The sequence below is a fragment of the Vanellus vanellus genome, assembly GCF_965231255.1.
Source record: "Vanellus vanellus genome assembly, chromosome: Z".
Classification (NCBI taxonomy): Eukaryota; Metazoa; Chordata; class Aves; order Charadriiformes; family Charadriidae; genus Vanellus; species Vanellus vanellus.
Window position 1 is genome coordinate 52,881,406 of NC_138908.1, and position 15,549 is coordinate 52,896,954.

General features: G+C 41.5%; 1 protein-coding gene across 1 annotated transcript in view; it reads right to left on the reverse strand.

The window, feature by feature from the left end:
- SNAPC3 (small nuclear RNA activating complex polypeptide 3) overlaps window positions 1-15,086 on the reverse strand; it is a gene marked incomplete at its 5' end in the record, with an annotated part of 50,001 nt that extends 34,915 nt beyond the window's left edge. Inside the window, one exon of the mRNA XM_082497985.1 lies at window positions 14,979-15,086. Coding sequence (XP_082354111.1) covers window positions 14,979-15,086 — 108 coding nt within the window. The remainder of the gene's footprint in view (window positions 1-14,978) is intronic.
- Between the last annotated feature and the right edge of the window lie 463 nt (window positions 15,087-15,549).

Genomic DNA, 15,549 nt, shown 5'->3' on the forward strand with positions numbered 1-15,549 from the left:
ATACTTTGTCTGAGTTTTTGGAAGTTTATTTTTGACACTGGCTAATTTGTCTGTTGGGCAAATCTTAGAATGATTTATTCTGTTGAAACAATTTATACCTTAATTGGTATGATAGACTCTTCCATCCTATATAGCATCCAAAACTCTAACACAGAGACAAGTTGCCTTTAAGCAGTGCTGTCCACAAGTCAACTAATTTCTATCTCACTAGTAAATGGTACATAAAATCAGAGGGCTTGGAAATAAAAAATAAAACATCTCTCATCTTCTGAAAAGGCAGGAATAGGATGGATTGCAATGCTAGCAATTGTCAAATAACATTCTACTGTATACTGCCTTTTCACCTGGCATAAAGAGTAAACCTAATCTTTTGAGGTTTTTGCAAAGACCTTTAGGTTAAAGCTGAGTGCTGCAAAGAGTGAAATGATATTGATGGGGCAGGGAACACACCAGTCTCCATCATACCATGTTCCGCTGAGAGCATCTGACTTCTGATCCTGATTATAGACAACTGGACTGCTTAGTGGGCCTTTTCAGTATTTTGTAGTGTCTAGACAATCACAGACAGAAAAATCTTAACTGTGAGTGATGATTCCCAATGGATCTACATAGCTTCCTCTAAGTTCTAGTGTCATTGCATGGAACCAAGAGCATGTGATTTGCCACGCCAATTATTCTTTTCTTTTTTTTTTCCCCACAAATTGTTTAAAAAAAACCCCAAACCCTGAGTCGTTTTTTACACTTTGTGGCTGGAAAACCACAAGCATAAAAACAAGTCTTGAAAAACTGTGATTTTGTTCATCTCCCAATGTGTATAGCCTCATCTATGGCTATCTCCGGAATTCTGGGTTAAATTCAACATTCCAGTCATCATCTTCATATCTCACTATGGTCCAAGTTACTAGAGAGATTACCTCACTTCATCTCCTTATGGTAGGGCATGAAAGCTACATACCACTTCATTAGTGAAAATATCAACTGTGTGAAGCAGATAGACTGTTCATGCTGCCAAGCAAATTAATTTGCAACTTGCATCTCCAGAATAGGATAAAAGCGAACCTTGATGTCTTCAGAACAAAATATATGGTAATCTCCTTCAACATAGGCTTCCCACTCCATCACCAAAAGAATAATCTCCCACCTACTAAATAAAGCCCAGCTGTTAGTGACAAGACTGACAATAATCATACACTTTTCTTATTGTGTAGGCATAATTCAGGGAGGTATGCTGCCATCAGAAACTGGAAGCTATTCCTCTAAACAAATCTGTTGAATGCCAGTGATGATAATTACTAGTGATTATTCACTGATTGCTAATGCAGTCTAGATTTAGACATTCCAAAATAGGGACAGCCTGGCAGTTTTTCACATGGGTGTGTGTTCAGGCTAAATTTTTTATTTTTACCTTCTAACAATAAGTCTTGGTAAGGAAAAAGCTAGTGTTCAGTAACTGAAATCTGTGCTGCCTAAGGTTCATACAGTTTTAGACTTACTTTACAGGCATATAATATTTCAACTTGAAAATAAATTGAACTCTAGGAGCCAGATGAGTAAGTGTTGCCTAAAGCCTGTTAAAATAAAGGATGTCAGATGAAAGATTAAATCATCTTTCTGGTAGAAGAGATTTAGACTAGGTCAAAGGAAAAAGGCAAGTTGTTATAATTCATTTGCACCCTGGAAGCTATGCTGCATGAGATTTGTTGGAAGAAATCAGATCTTTTGTGAGACCAGATGGTACAGCTGGAAAAAGATGACAAGCTTTCAAGCACACAGAGCATTCATTAACTGATAACACAGATGTAACAAACTCACAGCTAACTACAGAACAATATAGCACGTGTGAGTAAATAGATCTCTCAAACCTTTTTGAAAAATACTGCTTAATCCTCACCTCTGTAGTCCTCTCCTTAATGGGTTTGGGCACTCATCTAAATCTTATAAATTGGGTTTCCAGTACTGAACAAATAAGCATTTACTGAAACTTGAAATGGCAGTTCATGCCAACCATTTGAAAAATGATTTTTTTTTTTCTTGCGGGTTTTGTTGCTGCTGTTGTTGCATTCGCTTCATCTGGAACAAATAGCTGATCTTACTGTGTGACCAGATTAGCACTCATGTCAACGAAAGGGAGAGAAGAGGAATGCACTGCAGTTTTAGATCACTATTAGGCCTCAAGATCATAGCAAAGAATTCAAGGAGAACTTCCTCTGTGCCCCTGTTTTCACTGATCGTGCAGGTAAGCTTTGAAGGTATGAATGAAAATGCTGGACATCTAAATGCTGGGTTGAAAAGTTGTTTCAATTTCTTATGGATGGCATTTTGCAAACTTACGTAATGCTTAAATTCATCAGATTTTTTACAACGAATACAATTTAAGTAATACCTATTAATGTTGTGCTAATAAATCTGCATTCTGTTTAATGGACAGTTTTAGCTGATCTGAATTCTTTGAGAATTACTATATATAACTAGACACACTGATTCAGCAGAACAGTATGAAGAGGGGCATGGTTGCAGATGGTTTGTGCCCTCAGAGAATGACTCTGATTTGGTCCTCAAAAAACTGTTCTCCCTGCCTGCATTTGTGCTGTCTCTTCTGTGGCTCCCAGGATGTCTGCTGCACGCATTCCCAGTGGCAATGTGCCCTCTGTACAGCAGCTGGCTGCGCCTGGCTTTCTGTTACGCGGGGCTTCTTAACTGATGATGCTCTCCACATCCTCCTCCAAGCCATGGACCAATTCAGCAATACAGGGGGAAGGAGCAACTAAACCACCACTATCTGGTCAACTGCTTCCCTGTACTCTGCTGTGTTTCCCATTATGGAACAGAACAGCTTTGCACTGCAGAAACCTCAGGTGATGGCTCCTTATTTTGTGTTGCCAGTGCATGGGGTCACTCTCTACAAATTAAATTAACTGGTGCCATCTCAGCTGTCCTAGGGGTTTATGGTGTGGGGACACAGGTTTAAGTACTATTGCTGCTCCCTAGGAGATGCTACTGCTGTGGTTTGACTGACCCAGGGAGAGACTGGGGATAGAAGACAACAGCCACTGTGGTTCTCCTCACCTCCCAGCTCCCAGTGAGAGGAATATGTAGTTATAAGCCAAGACTAATCTGGAGATAAGCCCATTGACCTTTGTAGGCTGGGGTATCTGTAAACAGATCTATTACAGGCAGGTAGTGTATATATATTCTAGGTAATTATATGGTCTCACATGGTTATGCAAATAGCTATGAGCGTACCAATCATAATGACACACTGCTGATGCAAGCCAGTCTTGTTATCCCATTTAAAGGACTGCTGCATGGAAAGACTAGGTAGCCAGCACAGGGTCATCCACTCCAGTACCAGGGCAGGCAGTAGAACTAGTTACTCAAGCTCCAGACTAGTTTTCTAACTTCTGTCTTGTCCTTCCTATCCAACTATGTCTTTGCATATGGCTGCATCCCAGTACTCTGTTTTATTTTCCATGATTGGTTACCTTGCACCTGGCTCAAGCAGGCATAAAATCTTGTGATCACAAGTGCCATGACATTAAATTTCCTATTCCATCTTTATAAGAAAATTTTGAAACCTAAATCTGCAGCCCTTATTTGAACTCAGTAAAGAAAACATGATCAGAGATACCATTCCTAAGCTTCAACTTGATGCATCTACAATGTATTTTAATTCAAAACTGTCTAATCCAAAACATTTTATTTTAAGGACTACAAATATATGCCTTTCTGCTGAGTAATCGTTGCTTCAGTGGGAAATAGGAAGCCCACAAATATATGCTTGGCTTCTCAGCATGACCTACTGTGGCTCACAGCCATCTGTGTTTACAGTAAGAGATCGCCCACATGCATTAGTCTGTAAACAGTATTAAAACCCAAAGCTTTTATTTTTTTCTCTTTCACTCTTCATCTATTACAGTCTCAGTGTGTCTCCATCTAGGTCTAAGTGTCTGCAGACTTTTTTTTTCTTTGAGGTCTAAGCAATCCAGCAGAGCTCTGGGCTAGTGATTCAGAGATGCCTTTGCATTGTTGGTAGTTGGAAATATTATTAGGTTATTGTTTGCAGTAGTAAGGGAACATTTATTAGCTGCCTCAACCCTTCCTGGTCCTCTCAAAGTGTTTGCATATTCAGATAACCAGTGCATATTCAATAACCAGTCAAAATGTAAATGAGAAAAAGCAAACCCATTAATTTCCCCAATGTGTGGGAGGTGTTGGGGGCACCTCTGTTTGGCATTTCGGAACTCACTGTTTCTCCATGTTAGTTGATTCAGACTGTCAGCAGACTGTCTTTCTGACCAGCACTGGAGCCAGGAATAGCCACAAAAATTATATTGCAACCCAGTTATGTTTCTGCTAGACTAGATATATATTTGTGAATATGATTATGCAAAAAGACTTAAACCCCAAGGTTTCCTACAAAAGTCATTGGCAAAGAATGGAATTCATATCAAATTAGGACTTGATATTTTTTACAAGGTGTTATTAAAGAGTGCACTCACATTTCAGGTAACAAAGAGGAATGCATTTGTGGAACATGTAAAGCACAGCTATTCTTATAACTTTATGATCTCCAGGACAAATAAATCCTTATGTGCATGTTTCTGTTCATAAAATACATGGTGCTCGCATTTAACAAAGGTAAACTGCCTCAACACGGAAGGAAGTTCCATGGTTGTTGCAAAGATGAAGAAATCCCAGCATACCCTTGCATCATAGAATTGAAAGCTGCTTGCAGCTTCTGAAGCAGTTTTGGGATTGTCCTGCACTCCGAGTCACTGCACAACCACTACCCCTGCCAGAAGGGCCAGAATGTGGACTGCTGCTGCCATGGAAGAAGCCACGCCATTCGGTGCCGAGGACCCTGCATAAAACACAGCCCTGTGACAAAGTGTTTGTACGCACACTAGTGTGGGGAGCGCTGAACTGATTGCTGTCGGCCCTTCTTTTCCCGTCTTTTATGGTGTCTTTCATGACCTTCAGGCATTGACTGGTCTGATTTGGGAGAGGACGGATCTGAACAGCACTTGGAGTCCGTTGTCTGCTTTGCCATGTGCTTCCTGTGCAACTTCCTTTAACTGATGTAATGACACTGCTCTGCTTAAGCCTTAACTGTTTCTTGTCCCCTGAGTGTTTTTGAGAATAAAGCTTTATGAAATACGAGAAACGCTTAGAAATTACCTGAAGTGCTTGGTTAAATAATGCAAATATGCCATAAATTTTGGGCAGATACAAGGGCACAGGTTAGATAGATAGACAGACAGACAGACAGACATGATTAACAGAAGGACACAACAGACACCCTAATGTAAGCAAATTATGGTAAAGAAATCTATGATGATTTACAGCATTTTAGGTAACAATGACTTGTGCAATGGAGAATGTGACGTTGCTTATCCTACTGGCCTTTAGAGGAAAATTGCCTTGCAGTTTTCACATGTGAGTGTATTCGGATGGGTAGTCCTATATAGTTGCTAACTCACTGTGCATCCACATCTCCCGGTATCTTGTTCACGCACCCAGATTCCGAGAATGGATTCAGCGCCTCACGTGCTGGAGCTGAAAAGGCCCAACCTGGTTTATTCACATGATGCTGAAGTGTTTCTCTGAGTGACCACAGTGAAGAAGTACTGATTTTTAAAAATCCAAAAGTGAAATCAGGACTTTTAAAAGTGGGAAATGAGACTGGAACACCTCATACAAAACTGGAAAATATTCTAAAGTTGACCTTCTTGAAACTTTTGAGAGCAGGAATTGAAATAAAAAGTTAAATTGTTTCTTCTTAGTAATGATTATTATGTTCTTCAGTAAAAAATAATTTTAAAGCATTTTTGGCTAATCAATATAGAAGCTAGAAACAGGCAAAATATTATTTTGTGTACTCACAAGTTACATTCTGCTGCATTACAGAAAAACAAATGTGATCTGCCCTCTTAGAAAATTTCCTTGTTCAATTAAAATGGTTTTGTGTGTTTGTATGGAAACTGTAAATATTATGAAAATTCTAAGCAGGCTCTTGAACAATATGAGCTTTACTTTTCTTACAAAGGCCCTGTTCACTGCATAGCTGATAGGAATACCAAATCACCTTGTCCCCAAAAGGATCTAATATCCTGGTATGACTTAGACAAGGACATAGTCATCATGTTTTTTGTCAGAATACCTGTGTGCCCCAGCCTGTCTATTTCTCAGATGAAAGCTTCTCCTTGTATCTTTCCGTAAATCAAACTCAGATCATTCAGAAAACATTTTTGTCATAGCTTGTATGCAGTACATGCTCTTCAACGTTTGGTATTTTGCTTGTGCCGGAACAGAAATTTTCTTTTGGTTATACGTGGCCAGTAAAAGAAATGATTACTTGGGAATTACCTACCCTTTATTTGACATTTTGACAACTCCTGGACTTGTGCCACACAGTGTAGAAGATATTAATCAAGCCAGAATTACTTGAGAGAATTTCTCTTCACTGGAAACAGAAGCATCCATCTGCATTCCATCCATCCAGGAGAATTTTTACTGGTTTTATGACTGCATCAAATCAAGTCAAATGCACACCCTTAATACACTGATTTCCCCATCAGGGTCTGCCTGTGGCCTACAGTCAGCATGAAGCTAAAACAAATGTTTTCACAAAGAGCATAGCTGCAGGAGAGCTTTCTGCAGGGTGTATTTCCTCATTTATCTAGGAAGCCCAAAATTATCTACAAAAAGACTGTAAGTTCACCAGATGCTTTTTCTGCATAGTCCTCCACAAATCCACTGACCCTCAGACCCCTTTCTGAAGCAGTTATCTTTGTTTCTTCGTTCTTTCAGATGGCTTGCCAAATCATTGGCCCAGCAAGCTGCCACAAAGTACTATGTGAAGATTTTGATACAGAATGTGTACTTTCAGCTCTAATGGAGAAACATTTGAAAACTGCTGCATGCCAGTCTGGCATGGAAGCGTATTAGTTTGGGCACAGCATCATACTAACATGCTTGCTGGGCTTTTGATTAAGAGTTAGATCAGATCAGATACAACTGGCATAAAGTGTAGACAAGGCAAGCTTGGGTTTGTCTGTAACTGCCCGTGCTCTAAATCTGTTTATTAAATTTGAACTGATAAAGTAGATAAAAGCACTTTAAAGAAATTGGTTATCTAAGTCTTGCATTTTTAGGACTTCTTAAATAGCAGGTGGCTTGAACGAACTAATTAAATCATCAATAGAGTTAAAATTCAAAGTAAACCCTAGAAACAGAGGGTATTTAAACTACTTGCGCTTAAGTTATTAATGAATACTGTTACTCTAATAATTATTAGTAGGAGAGTCCAACACCTCACATTATTCTTAACAGTGTCATTCTCTCCATTGGCTAATGTGGAATTTTGGAGCCAGAAGAGTTCTATTCAAGCTTCAAGAGCTCTTACTCATGTACTGGCCAAATGCCAGTACTGAACAAGGTTTATGTCCCTAGATGAGACACCTTAGCTTCTTTTTTTTGAGCTAAATGCATGCATTTAGCTGCAAAACACAGAGAGAGTCCCTACTGAATCTGATGCAAAATGTCTTCACTGAACAGAGGGACTGCCATTACAGTAGAGCTTCTGAACATGCCAGCCTAGGTGACAAGAGGAAGGAAGCACACACGTCTGTTTTACAGGTCTTTGTTTTTTAGAAGTACCACCTTTAATGTGCATATTACATCAATTAAGAGCAGTTAAAATACATATGAATAAATAAATAAAAATATGGGTTTTTTTCCTACAGTGTGAAGGGTACGATTTAGCAGTTGTAAATTGCTGTCCTATCATTAAGTCATAGGATCCTCAGTCAGAGATACAATCCCTGTTTCCTTGTGGGAACAAGAACATTGTTATGTATATGTGACATTTTGGGTATGGTTTGGGGGATTTTTTTTGGGGGGGGAGGAATGGGTTGCATTCAGGCATTTTCATTCCCTGATGATTTGGACACGTAACAGCCATCTGTTCAGATGGTTCAATCCAGAACATGTTGTTTTCAGAGCAACGAAAGAATAACAACTTGTATAGACAAAGGTTGTAACATTTTCTGACAAACATAACTTTGAAAACTTTTGTTAGTAAGGCAGAGAAGATTTCTGTAAGATGAAGTTAGACCTTCTTCCTTTGCTTTTTCTGGTACAAATAGTACAGTATGTGAAGAAAAAGCACATGGAAAGGTTTGAGCTATGTAAATAATATAATTTCAAAGGTGCCATTGGCTCTAGTTACTGGAGGATTTACAGGTAAACTGCTCTGTTCCTTGAAGCTGATCAAAGTACCACATGACAAAGCACAGTTTAGACTGTTAATAGGACCAAAGGTTTCAAAAGGGAAAAGAAGCCAATTAAAAATTAACCATATTAAATGGCAGTAATGTACCAACATCCTTAAGGATTTATTTAACAAGACATTCTGCAAGAAGAAGTGATCAGTCATTCACAATATACCACGCAAACATCAAGCATCATGCTAGTATCAGAGGGAGTGATGACACATTAATGTATTTTATTTTCCAAACAAATACTATAACTTAGTGTGGCCTTTTTAGATCTTAAAAAAAAATGGAAGGTTGGATGAGGACAGTTGCAGAGGTCATTTCTGACCTTTATTACTGTTTAATTCTCTGAAACATGCACTTTGACAAGAGCCTGGAAGGGGGAATATCGAAATACTTCCAATGAAAATAAATAAGATTAAATATAATGATAAACAGGAAGAAGCTTAGAGATAAGAATGGGAAAAGTACAGAGGATATCTTGCTGAAATAGCAGGAAACTGCTTAGCTGTAAAGGAGAGGAGAGAAGGGAAGAAAACTGGAAAGAGATGAGACATAGCATACCAGGATAAATAAATGTACCATCTGCTGTAGGAGAGGAAAGGGTTCATTGTTTGGCCTGGTGGAAGGAGTTATAGGTGGGACCTCTTAAGCCCCTCCTAGAAAATGCTCTTGGTTGGATGAATAAGAAGAGGAGGAGATAAACAGAAAAAAAAACAAAGGATTCCTTTCCATCTTTTTTTGAGGGGGAAAATGGAATGGAATGGAATGGAATGGAATGGAACCAGGTAGGGTGGGATATGCATGTTGAGAAGAGAGAATGCTGATCAGTAAAGTTATCGTGAGGAGGAGGAGTTTAGGTGATGGGATGCTTATCTGTGCTTCCAAATGTAGTGAAGTATCAGGTAGGTCTTTGGCTTTGTTGTCTAGAGCCACAGAAAATGGGGTGACTTTTAAACCTCCTAAGAGATAATAAATGCTGTGGTGTTTTCTTGTGGTTTTGGGTGTTTTGGCTTTTGTTGTTGTTGTTTTGTTGTTGTTCTTTACTCTGCAGGGCTTACTGATTTTTGGATGTACTATCCTATTGAGTCTGACTCAATACTCTGATGTTTTGCTTGGAGGTTTGTACTTAAATGGTGCCAGGTGTTCTCTGTTAAGGCACGTATACAAAGCAGTATAAGCAACCTGGTGTAACCTTGAGCCAGGTGGTACTTTCAGCAGTGGGTGGATCAGGTTACCTCCTGTGGTCACTTCAAACCTGAAGTATTCTGTGACTTACCTTATTACACTGTTGTGAAAAGTTGTTCCTGGCTGTGGGTGCATCCATTTTAAGCTGTGTCAGCCTAAGAATAGATTGACTCCGCCTGGAGCAGGAAAGATGTGGTATGTAAGCGTTGGGGGGGGTATGCCTATTTCTAGGGCTAAAAAACTTAACTAGTCATTCTGAGTGACATCTTTCAGGGTTCTCCCTTAGGAAGGTGATAAGGGGAGACACAAAATAATGCAAATATAGCCCGTAAGTTAGAGGCGGCACCTGTAGAAGTGTTGCTAGAAACTAGCATGCAAATAATGTCTGTGTAGATACATTAGTAAAAGCACGGAAAGGCTGACTGAAAGCTAGGTGCACTAATTGTGTTATGCTTTCACTGGGGATCACTTACACAACCTGTCTTTGGTACACAGAAACAAGTCACATGGCGACTGAAGTAAACCACTGTACCTTGTCCAAAGTTCATTGTTGTCCTTTCCCTAGCTTTGGGAAAGAGGCAAAGCTTCCCTAAGTAGAGAAAGCTTTCTTAGGGATATTGTTCAAGATCCTGTTTATGCTGAAGCTTCTGGGAACTGCCCAATCACCCCTCTTCTAGTCTCAGGCATGCAAACTAGCAGTTCTGTATGTCTGCTCACCACTACAATATTTGATACATGCTAGTATGGTGAGTGAAGGGAAACATGGCTCTCCAACTGAAAGAATTGGTGGCTCTGCTTCAAGATGGCTACCACTTTTAACTACGGGAACATGATCTGAGGGTTTGAAACCACTGTGGTTCTCCAAAAGTGCTTAACAGAAGGTGAAATTCTAAGTATTTAAATAAAAATACTGAATTATATTTGTCAAAGAAATAATGTCTAGGTTCTTCACTTCCAAATACAGTTCTTGAGAGGTCTAGCATACAGGATTTAGATGAAGCAGCTTATTGAGGGTAGAAAACATTCACTCCTGACTGAAACAGCCCAGCACTTTAAGCTTTATTTGATGTCTGTATCTGTACTCTCTGCAGTACATGAATGCTCTATGCCATAGCACTGCCAGGTGTCTGGGAGAGGCTGCTTCCTTTTATGTCTTTCACGAAAAAGTGTACGTTGGTGTGTTTGGTTCAGTTCCTTATGCCCTTTTGTTGGTGCCTGAGGCCAGAGAATGTATTTTGAGGACACTGACTTTCCTTTTTCTTTTTTTTTTTTTTTTTTGGTGACTTTTTACTGTTGCGTTTACTCAGCTAGGTGGGCTGCTCTGCAGCTTGCTAAGCTCTCCTTACAGCTGGGTGCGGGAAAACAGGTGCTGGGACTGAGAGTTAACATTCCTTCTGGAGGCAAAGGTAAAACCTGAGACTTGTTGCTGCAGGCTGGATAGTGGCAAAGGACCGCGTGTGTGTGTGTGTGTGTGTGTGCGTGCGCAAGAAGGGGGCACTAAACAAGAACATAATCTTATAATGAATCTTAGCCTTTTCATATAACTACATGTATGCATCAATGCACTCTCATGTGTTTTAACCCTAAAGGGGATACTGCTGTTGCTATAGTAATCTCTGAAATACTGTTTGTGAGCCACAGACTAGCTCAGCTTGTGGGAAGAAACATTTTGATACTGGTCCCTGTCAGGAAGAGGCGTTGCTTCATCTTAATTGGCAAAATTAGTGCTGGCTAAAAAAAATTAATTGCCTAGAGGTTACAGCGTGGCTGTTATAATCCATAAGGAAATACACCCTCATCAATTTTTTTCTCTTGGCTGTTACATTTTGCTTTTGTTATAGGTTATTTTTTGTTAATTAGTATCTGAGTTACTGCAATTTTTTTTCTTTTTTTTTTGCTTAGCTGGCTTCTAACTCAGTACAGCAGTAAGAAATCTGTCTCGATCTTGAAAGGCATTCCTCAAACATGGTGATTCTTACTCTCTCAGCAAATCTTTCACAGTGTGTTTATGTGGGTAGATTCACGTGCAGTTTGTACTGCTCAGAGTACTCATTGTTCTAATAGGTGGTTTATGAAACAGTACTTCTGGAACTAGGTGGGACTTGGTTTCTGTCTTGCTCACTTGCCCTACCTCCATCAGGGAATCTGCTAATTGTTTAATGAGTGTTATCAACAGTTCTGTTTGGCTGAGTTTGAGACAGTCTAACCCTGCAGGAGTGCTAAGGCAACTTCCTAGGCTTCCTTTATTCTATTCTCAAGAACTATTTTCTAGTCCTCAAGAAAATTAGATCAGTACTAAGTGTTTATACGGAAGCTTATTTTATTCTTCTATATTATTTGATCACGGGAGACAAAATAGGACTTTTCATCCTTGTCATGGGTATTTGATTACGGAATCTTGAAAAAAACTTTTATTTTTCCTCACTGTCCCATTAATTCTTATAATGAGGTAAATTCCCAGTGAATAGCTATGTTGCAGAAGGAAACACTAGCAGAGCTATCAAATATCCAGGTAGTGGTAACATAGCAGCATGCAGGTGGTGGCTCTGGAGATGGGGGAAAACGTAGGAAAGCTTTTCCTGGGCGCGAATTCTATATAGCTATGCCAGCTAGAGGGGAATAGTCTCTCAAGGTCCTGCCTCCTCTGTCAGATCTCAGCAAGATCATTTCAACCTGTCCACTGGAATGCTCTCTGAAAGATTAGTAATTGGCTCATAATCTTCCTAATTCTTGATGCAAAAGTACCTACATTCAAATGGATAGAAACTAGAGCTGGCTGGGAACTGCAGCGGGCTTCTCTTCTCAGAGGATTAAGACCTATTAATTCTTGTCCATATTTCTTCAGAAGTTGTGGTTTTTTGTTTTGTTTAGTCTTTTACAAATGGAAAACTAAGAGGAAGAGGAATTTGCAAGGCTTTTCTTTAATGCTTATATTTCAAGGGAGAAGAGAAAGAATGATTAAACTGATAAAAGCCAATGGAGGGTGGGTGGGTGGCTTTGAGATGCCCTTTTGACTATTATTACACTAGCTTAAATAGGACCATGCCCTGCGGCAGCCGGTCAAAGACCAAGCAAAACTCAGTAATGGCTCTGCCATTCACAGGGCCTGCATTCAGACTTGAGTAGCAATTTTCATACCTTAGCTACCTGGGTCAGGAGTGATACGATGTAGTTATCTCCACCGTGATTATTTTAGCATGCATCTTTGCTCTGCCCTGAGAAGTAACTGATAGATATAGCTTTAAGTCTGCCCAAAAGAGTACACATGAGCTAAAGGACTTAGTGGGGAGGAAAGAATACAATAATATAAATGAAACCTATCAACAGCTAATCATGAAAAAGTGGTGTTGAACCAGACCTTCGTCTTGAACTTGCTGAGTTTATTAACTGAACCTCTGACTCATGCAGTTATGTCTCCTACGCATGGAGTAACTCATGACTACAAATTCTGCACGTTGGTGTGATTTCACCAACCTAACTCTAAAAGCACTGGTGCTATAGTCCATTAACAATTTCTACAAGACCGTAAGGCATCAGGCTAGGTTTTCATTCTCTGTAGCTGGAACTGGCAGTATGTAACTGCCTACGTGTGTGGCTCCTCCAGAATGGTGTAACTGGTTCCCATCTTTAAGGACCATGTTTTTAGAACTTGGAGATTTTGTGATAGCTATCCTACTCATATTATTTATTATCCTACTTTATTTATTATCCTATTATTATTATTACCCTACTCTATTATGTACCCCATACTATTCTGGTTAGAAGAATACTGTTTGTTTTTTGAAATGGAGCTAGTCTGCTGCCCTAAGCAAAAGGATGTCTTAAAGGGATTGCCTTTGAAGCTGGAAAATAGAAAGGGAGTCATCTCTTCAACAGAGGACAATGGAATCACGGAGTTTTCAGAGTTGGAAGGGACCTCTAGAGATCATCTACTCCAACTCCCCTGCCAAAGCAGGATTGCCTAGAGCACATTACTCAGGACTGCATCCAGGCGGGTCTTGAAAAATCTCCAGGGAAGGGGACTCCACAACCTCCCTGGGCAGCCTGTGCCAGTGCTCTGTCACCCTCACCGTAAAGAAGTTTTTCTGTTTATTTGAACAGAACTTCCTATGTTCTAACTTGTGCCCATTGCCCCTTGTCCTGTCACTGGGAACCAGTGAAAAGTCTCTTGCTCCATCCTCCTTCAACCCACCCTTTAGATACTTGTAAGCATTAATAAGGTGTCCCCTCAGCCTTCTCTTCTCCAGGCTAAAGAGTCCCAGCTCTCTCAGCCTTTCCTCATACAGGAGATGCTCCAATCCCTTAATCATCTTAGTTGCCCTGTGCTGGACTCGTTCCAGCAGTTCCCTGTCCCTCTTGAACTGGGGAGCCCAAAACTGGACACAGTATTCCAGTTGTGGCCTCACCAGTGCCGAGTAGAGGGGGAGAATGACCTCCTTCGACCTACTGGCCACACTCTTCCCTATGCGGCCCAGGATTCCATTGGCCTTTTTGGTGACAAGGGCACATTGCTGGGTCACGGATAATCTACTGTCTACAAGGGATCTACAAGAGGTGATCTAAAATCTACTGTCTACAATAGGATGATAATTTGTCTAATTCTAGTGAACATTATGTAATTCTGATGTAACAGTAACATAAGTTTCAGATGCAGCTGTGTGGGCAGATGTGACTGTGCTGTGAGTCAAACACAGAGCGTGCACGGGCCTGTCTACCGCATCTGCACTACTGGTAGGTTTCATGTGCTTCGGATCAGTCCTGGAGAAGTATATTAATGTCGCTGGAGTATCTTCCAACAAATTGCCGGTGAAGAAACATACTGAAGTGCAACAGGACTATGGGAGAACAGTGCATCTGTGACACCTTAGCTGAGAAGAGTGCAATCTTGCAGGACAGATGAACATATTCAAGTTAGGTTCCCCTTTTACTTGGCTGGGCTGGGTAAAAATAGCACAGCAGCACGGTCTATGTAAGAGTAATGAGGACACTTCAGCCTACGCTGAAAGCCTGCACTTCTGCCTCTTCTTAGACTGGAGGACCTTGCTTATCTCTAGAACGTAACTCCAAATGTTGCAAAAAGCCCTTAGACTGTACCTCCCTCCTGGTTCGCTGAATCCATTCAGTTCTCTTTCCTCTCTTCATCTGTCTCTGGTTCTAATCAAAGCTAGTGTATCAAAACTGTATGTATTTTTAACAGAAGCTGTGACAGAGAAGTAACCTGTAGGAAGTGGAGATGAGCATCAGGCTGCCAACGTTTTAGCAGAACTTGACCTCAGCTGGCAAAGTAGGGAAAAGCGGTAACTGGTGGATTTTTAGCAAAGAGCATGATGATACTGTGAACTAACAACAGGGTGAGGCAGGGTGAGGGAAACTAACAGTCCTTCTCGGAGACCCAGCTGCTTTGCAAACTTTCATCTCTAGTGCCTCAAGTCAGCATGGCGATGAAGCAGCTCTTCCACTGGGCGCTGAAGGACTCTAGATGCACGTCTCTCCTGGACTTCATGTAGTGAATACCCGGAGCAGACTGACAACAACAGACCCATCGGGTGGCCCACTGGCACACTGTGCTGTAGCAGGTCCCTGCAGACAAGGCTCAAAGCAAACCTGAGCCTGGTCGTCCATCGCACAGAAACACCAACCCAGCAGTGCTGCTTCAGGTGTCCTGGGTGCCGCTCAGGTGACTGAGGGGACTGTCAGGACACGGAGGGACTGTAGCCGTGACTGAAGGAAGCCTCACTGCACTCCGGATGGCGTATTGGGTGTCGGTGGTGCGGGGTGGCCGCCAGGAGCAGGGCCTCACTGAGGAAGGAGGTCTCGGCACGCTTTTGGGACAACGCTCCACTTGCCCCAAAAGCCGCCCTGGCCAACCTCATCCTCCGACCGCTCCAAGGGGTCGGGACGGTGCCGGGGTACCCCTCCGCCGCCGGGGTAGCCCTCGGTCGCCCCGGGCGGCAGGCAGCGTCGGCGGGCGGCCGGGGTCGGCGGGGCCGGGCGGTGAGGGCCGAAGGGCTGCCGGGCCGCCGCGACGGTGACAGGGCGCGACCGGCGGGGGCGGGGCCTGCGATGCAAATGAGGGGGCGCGGCC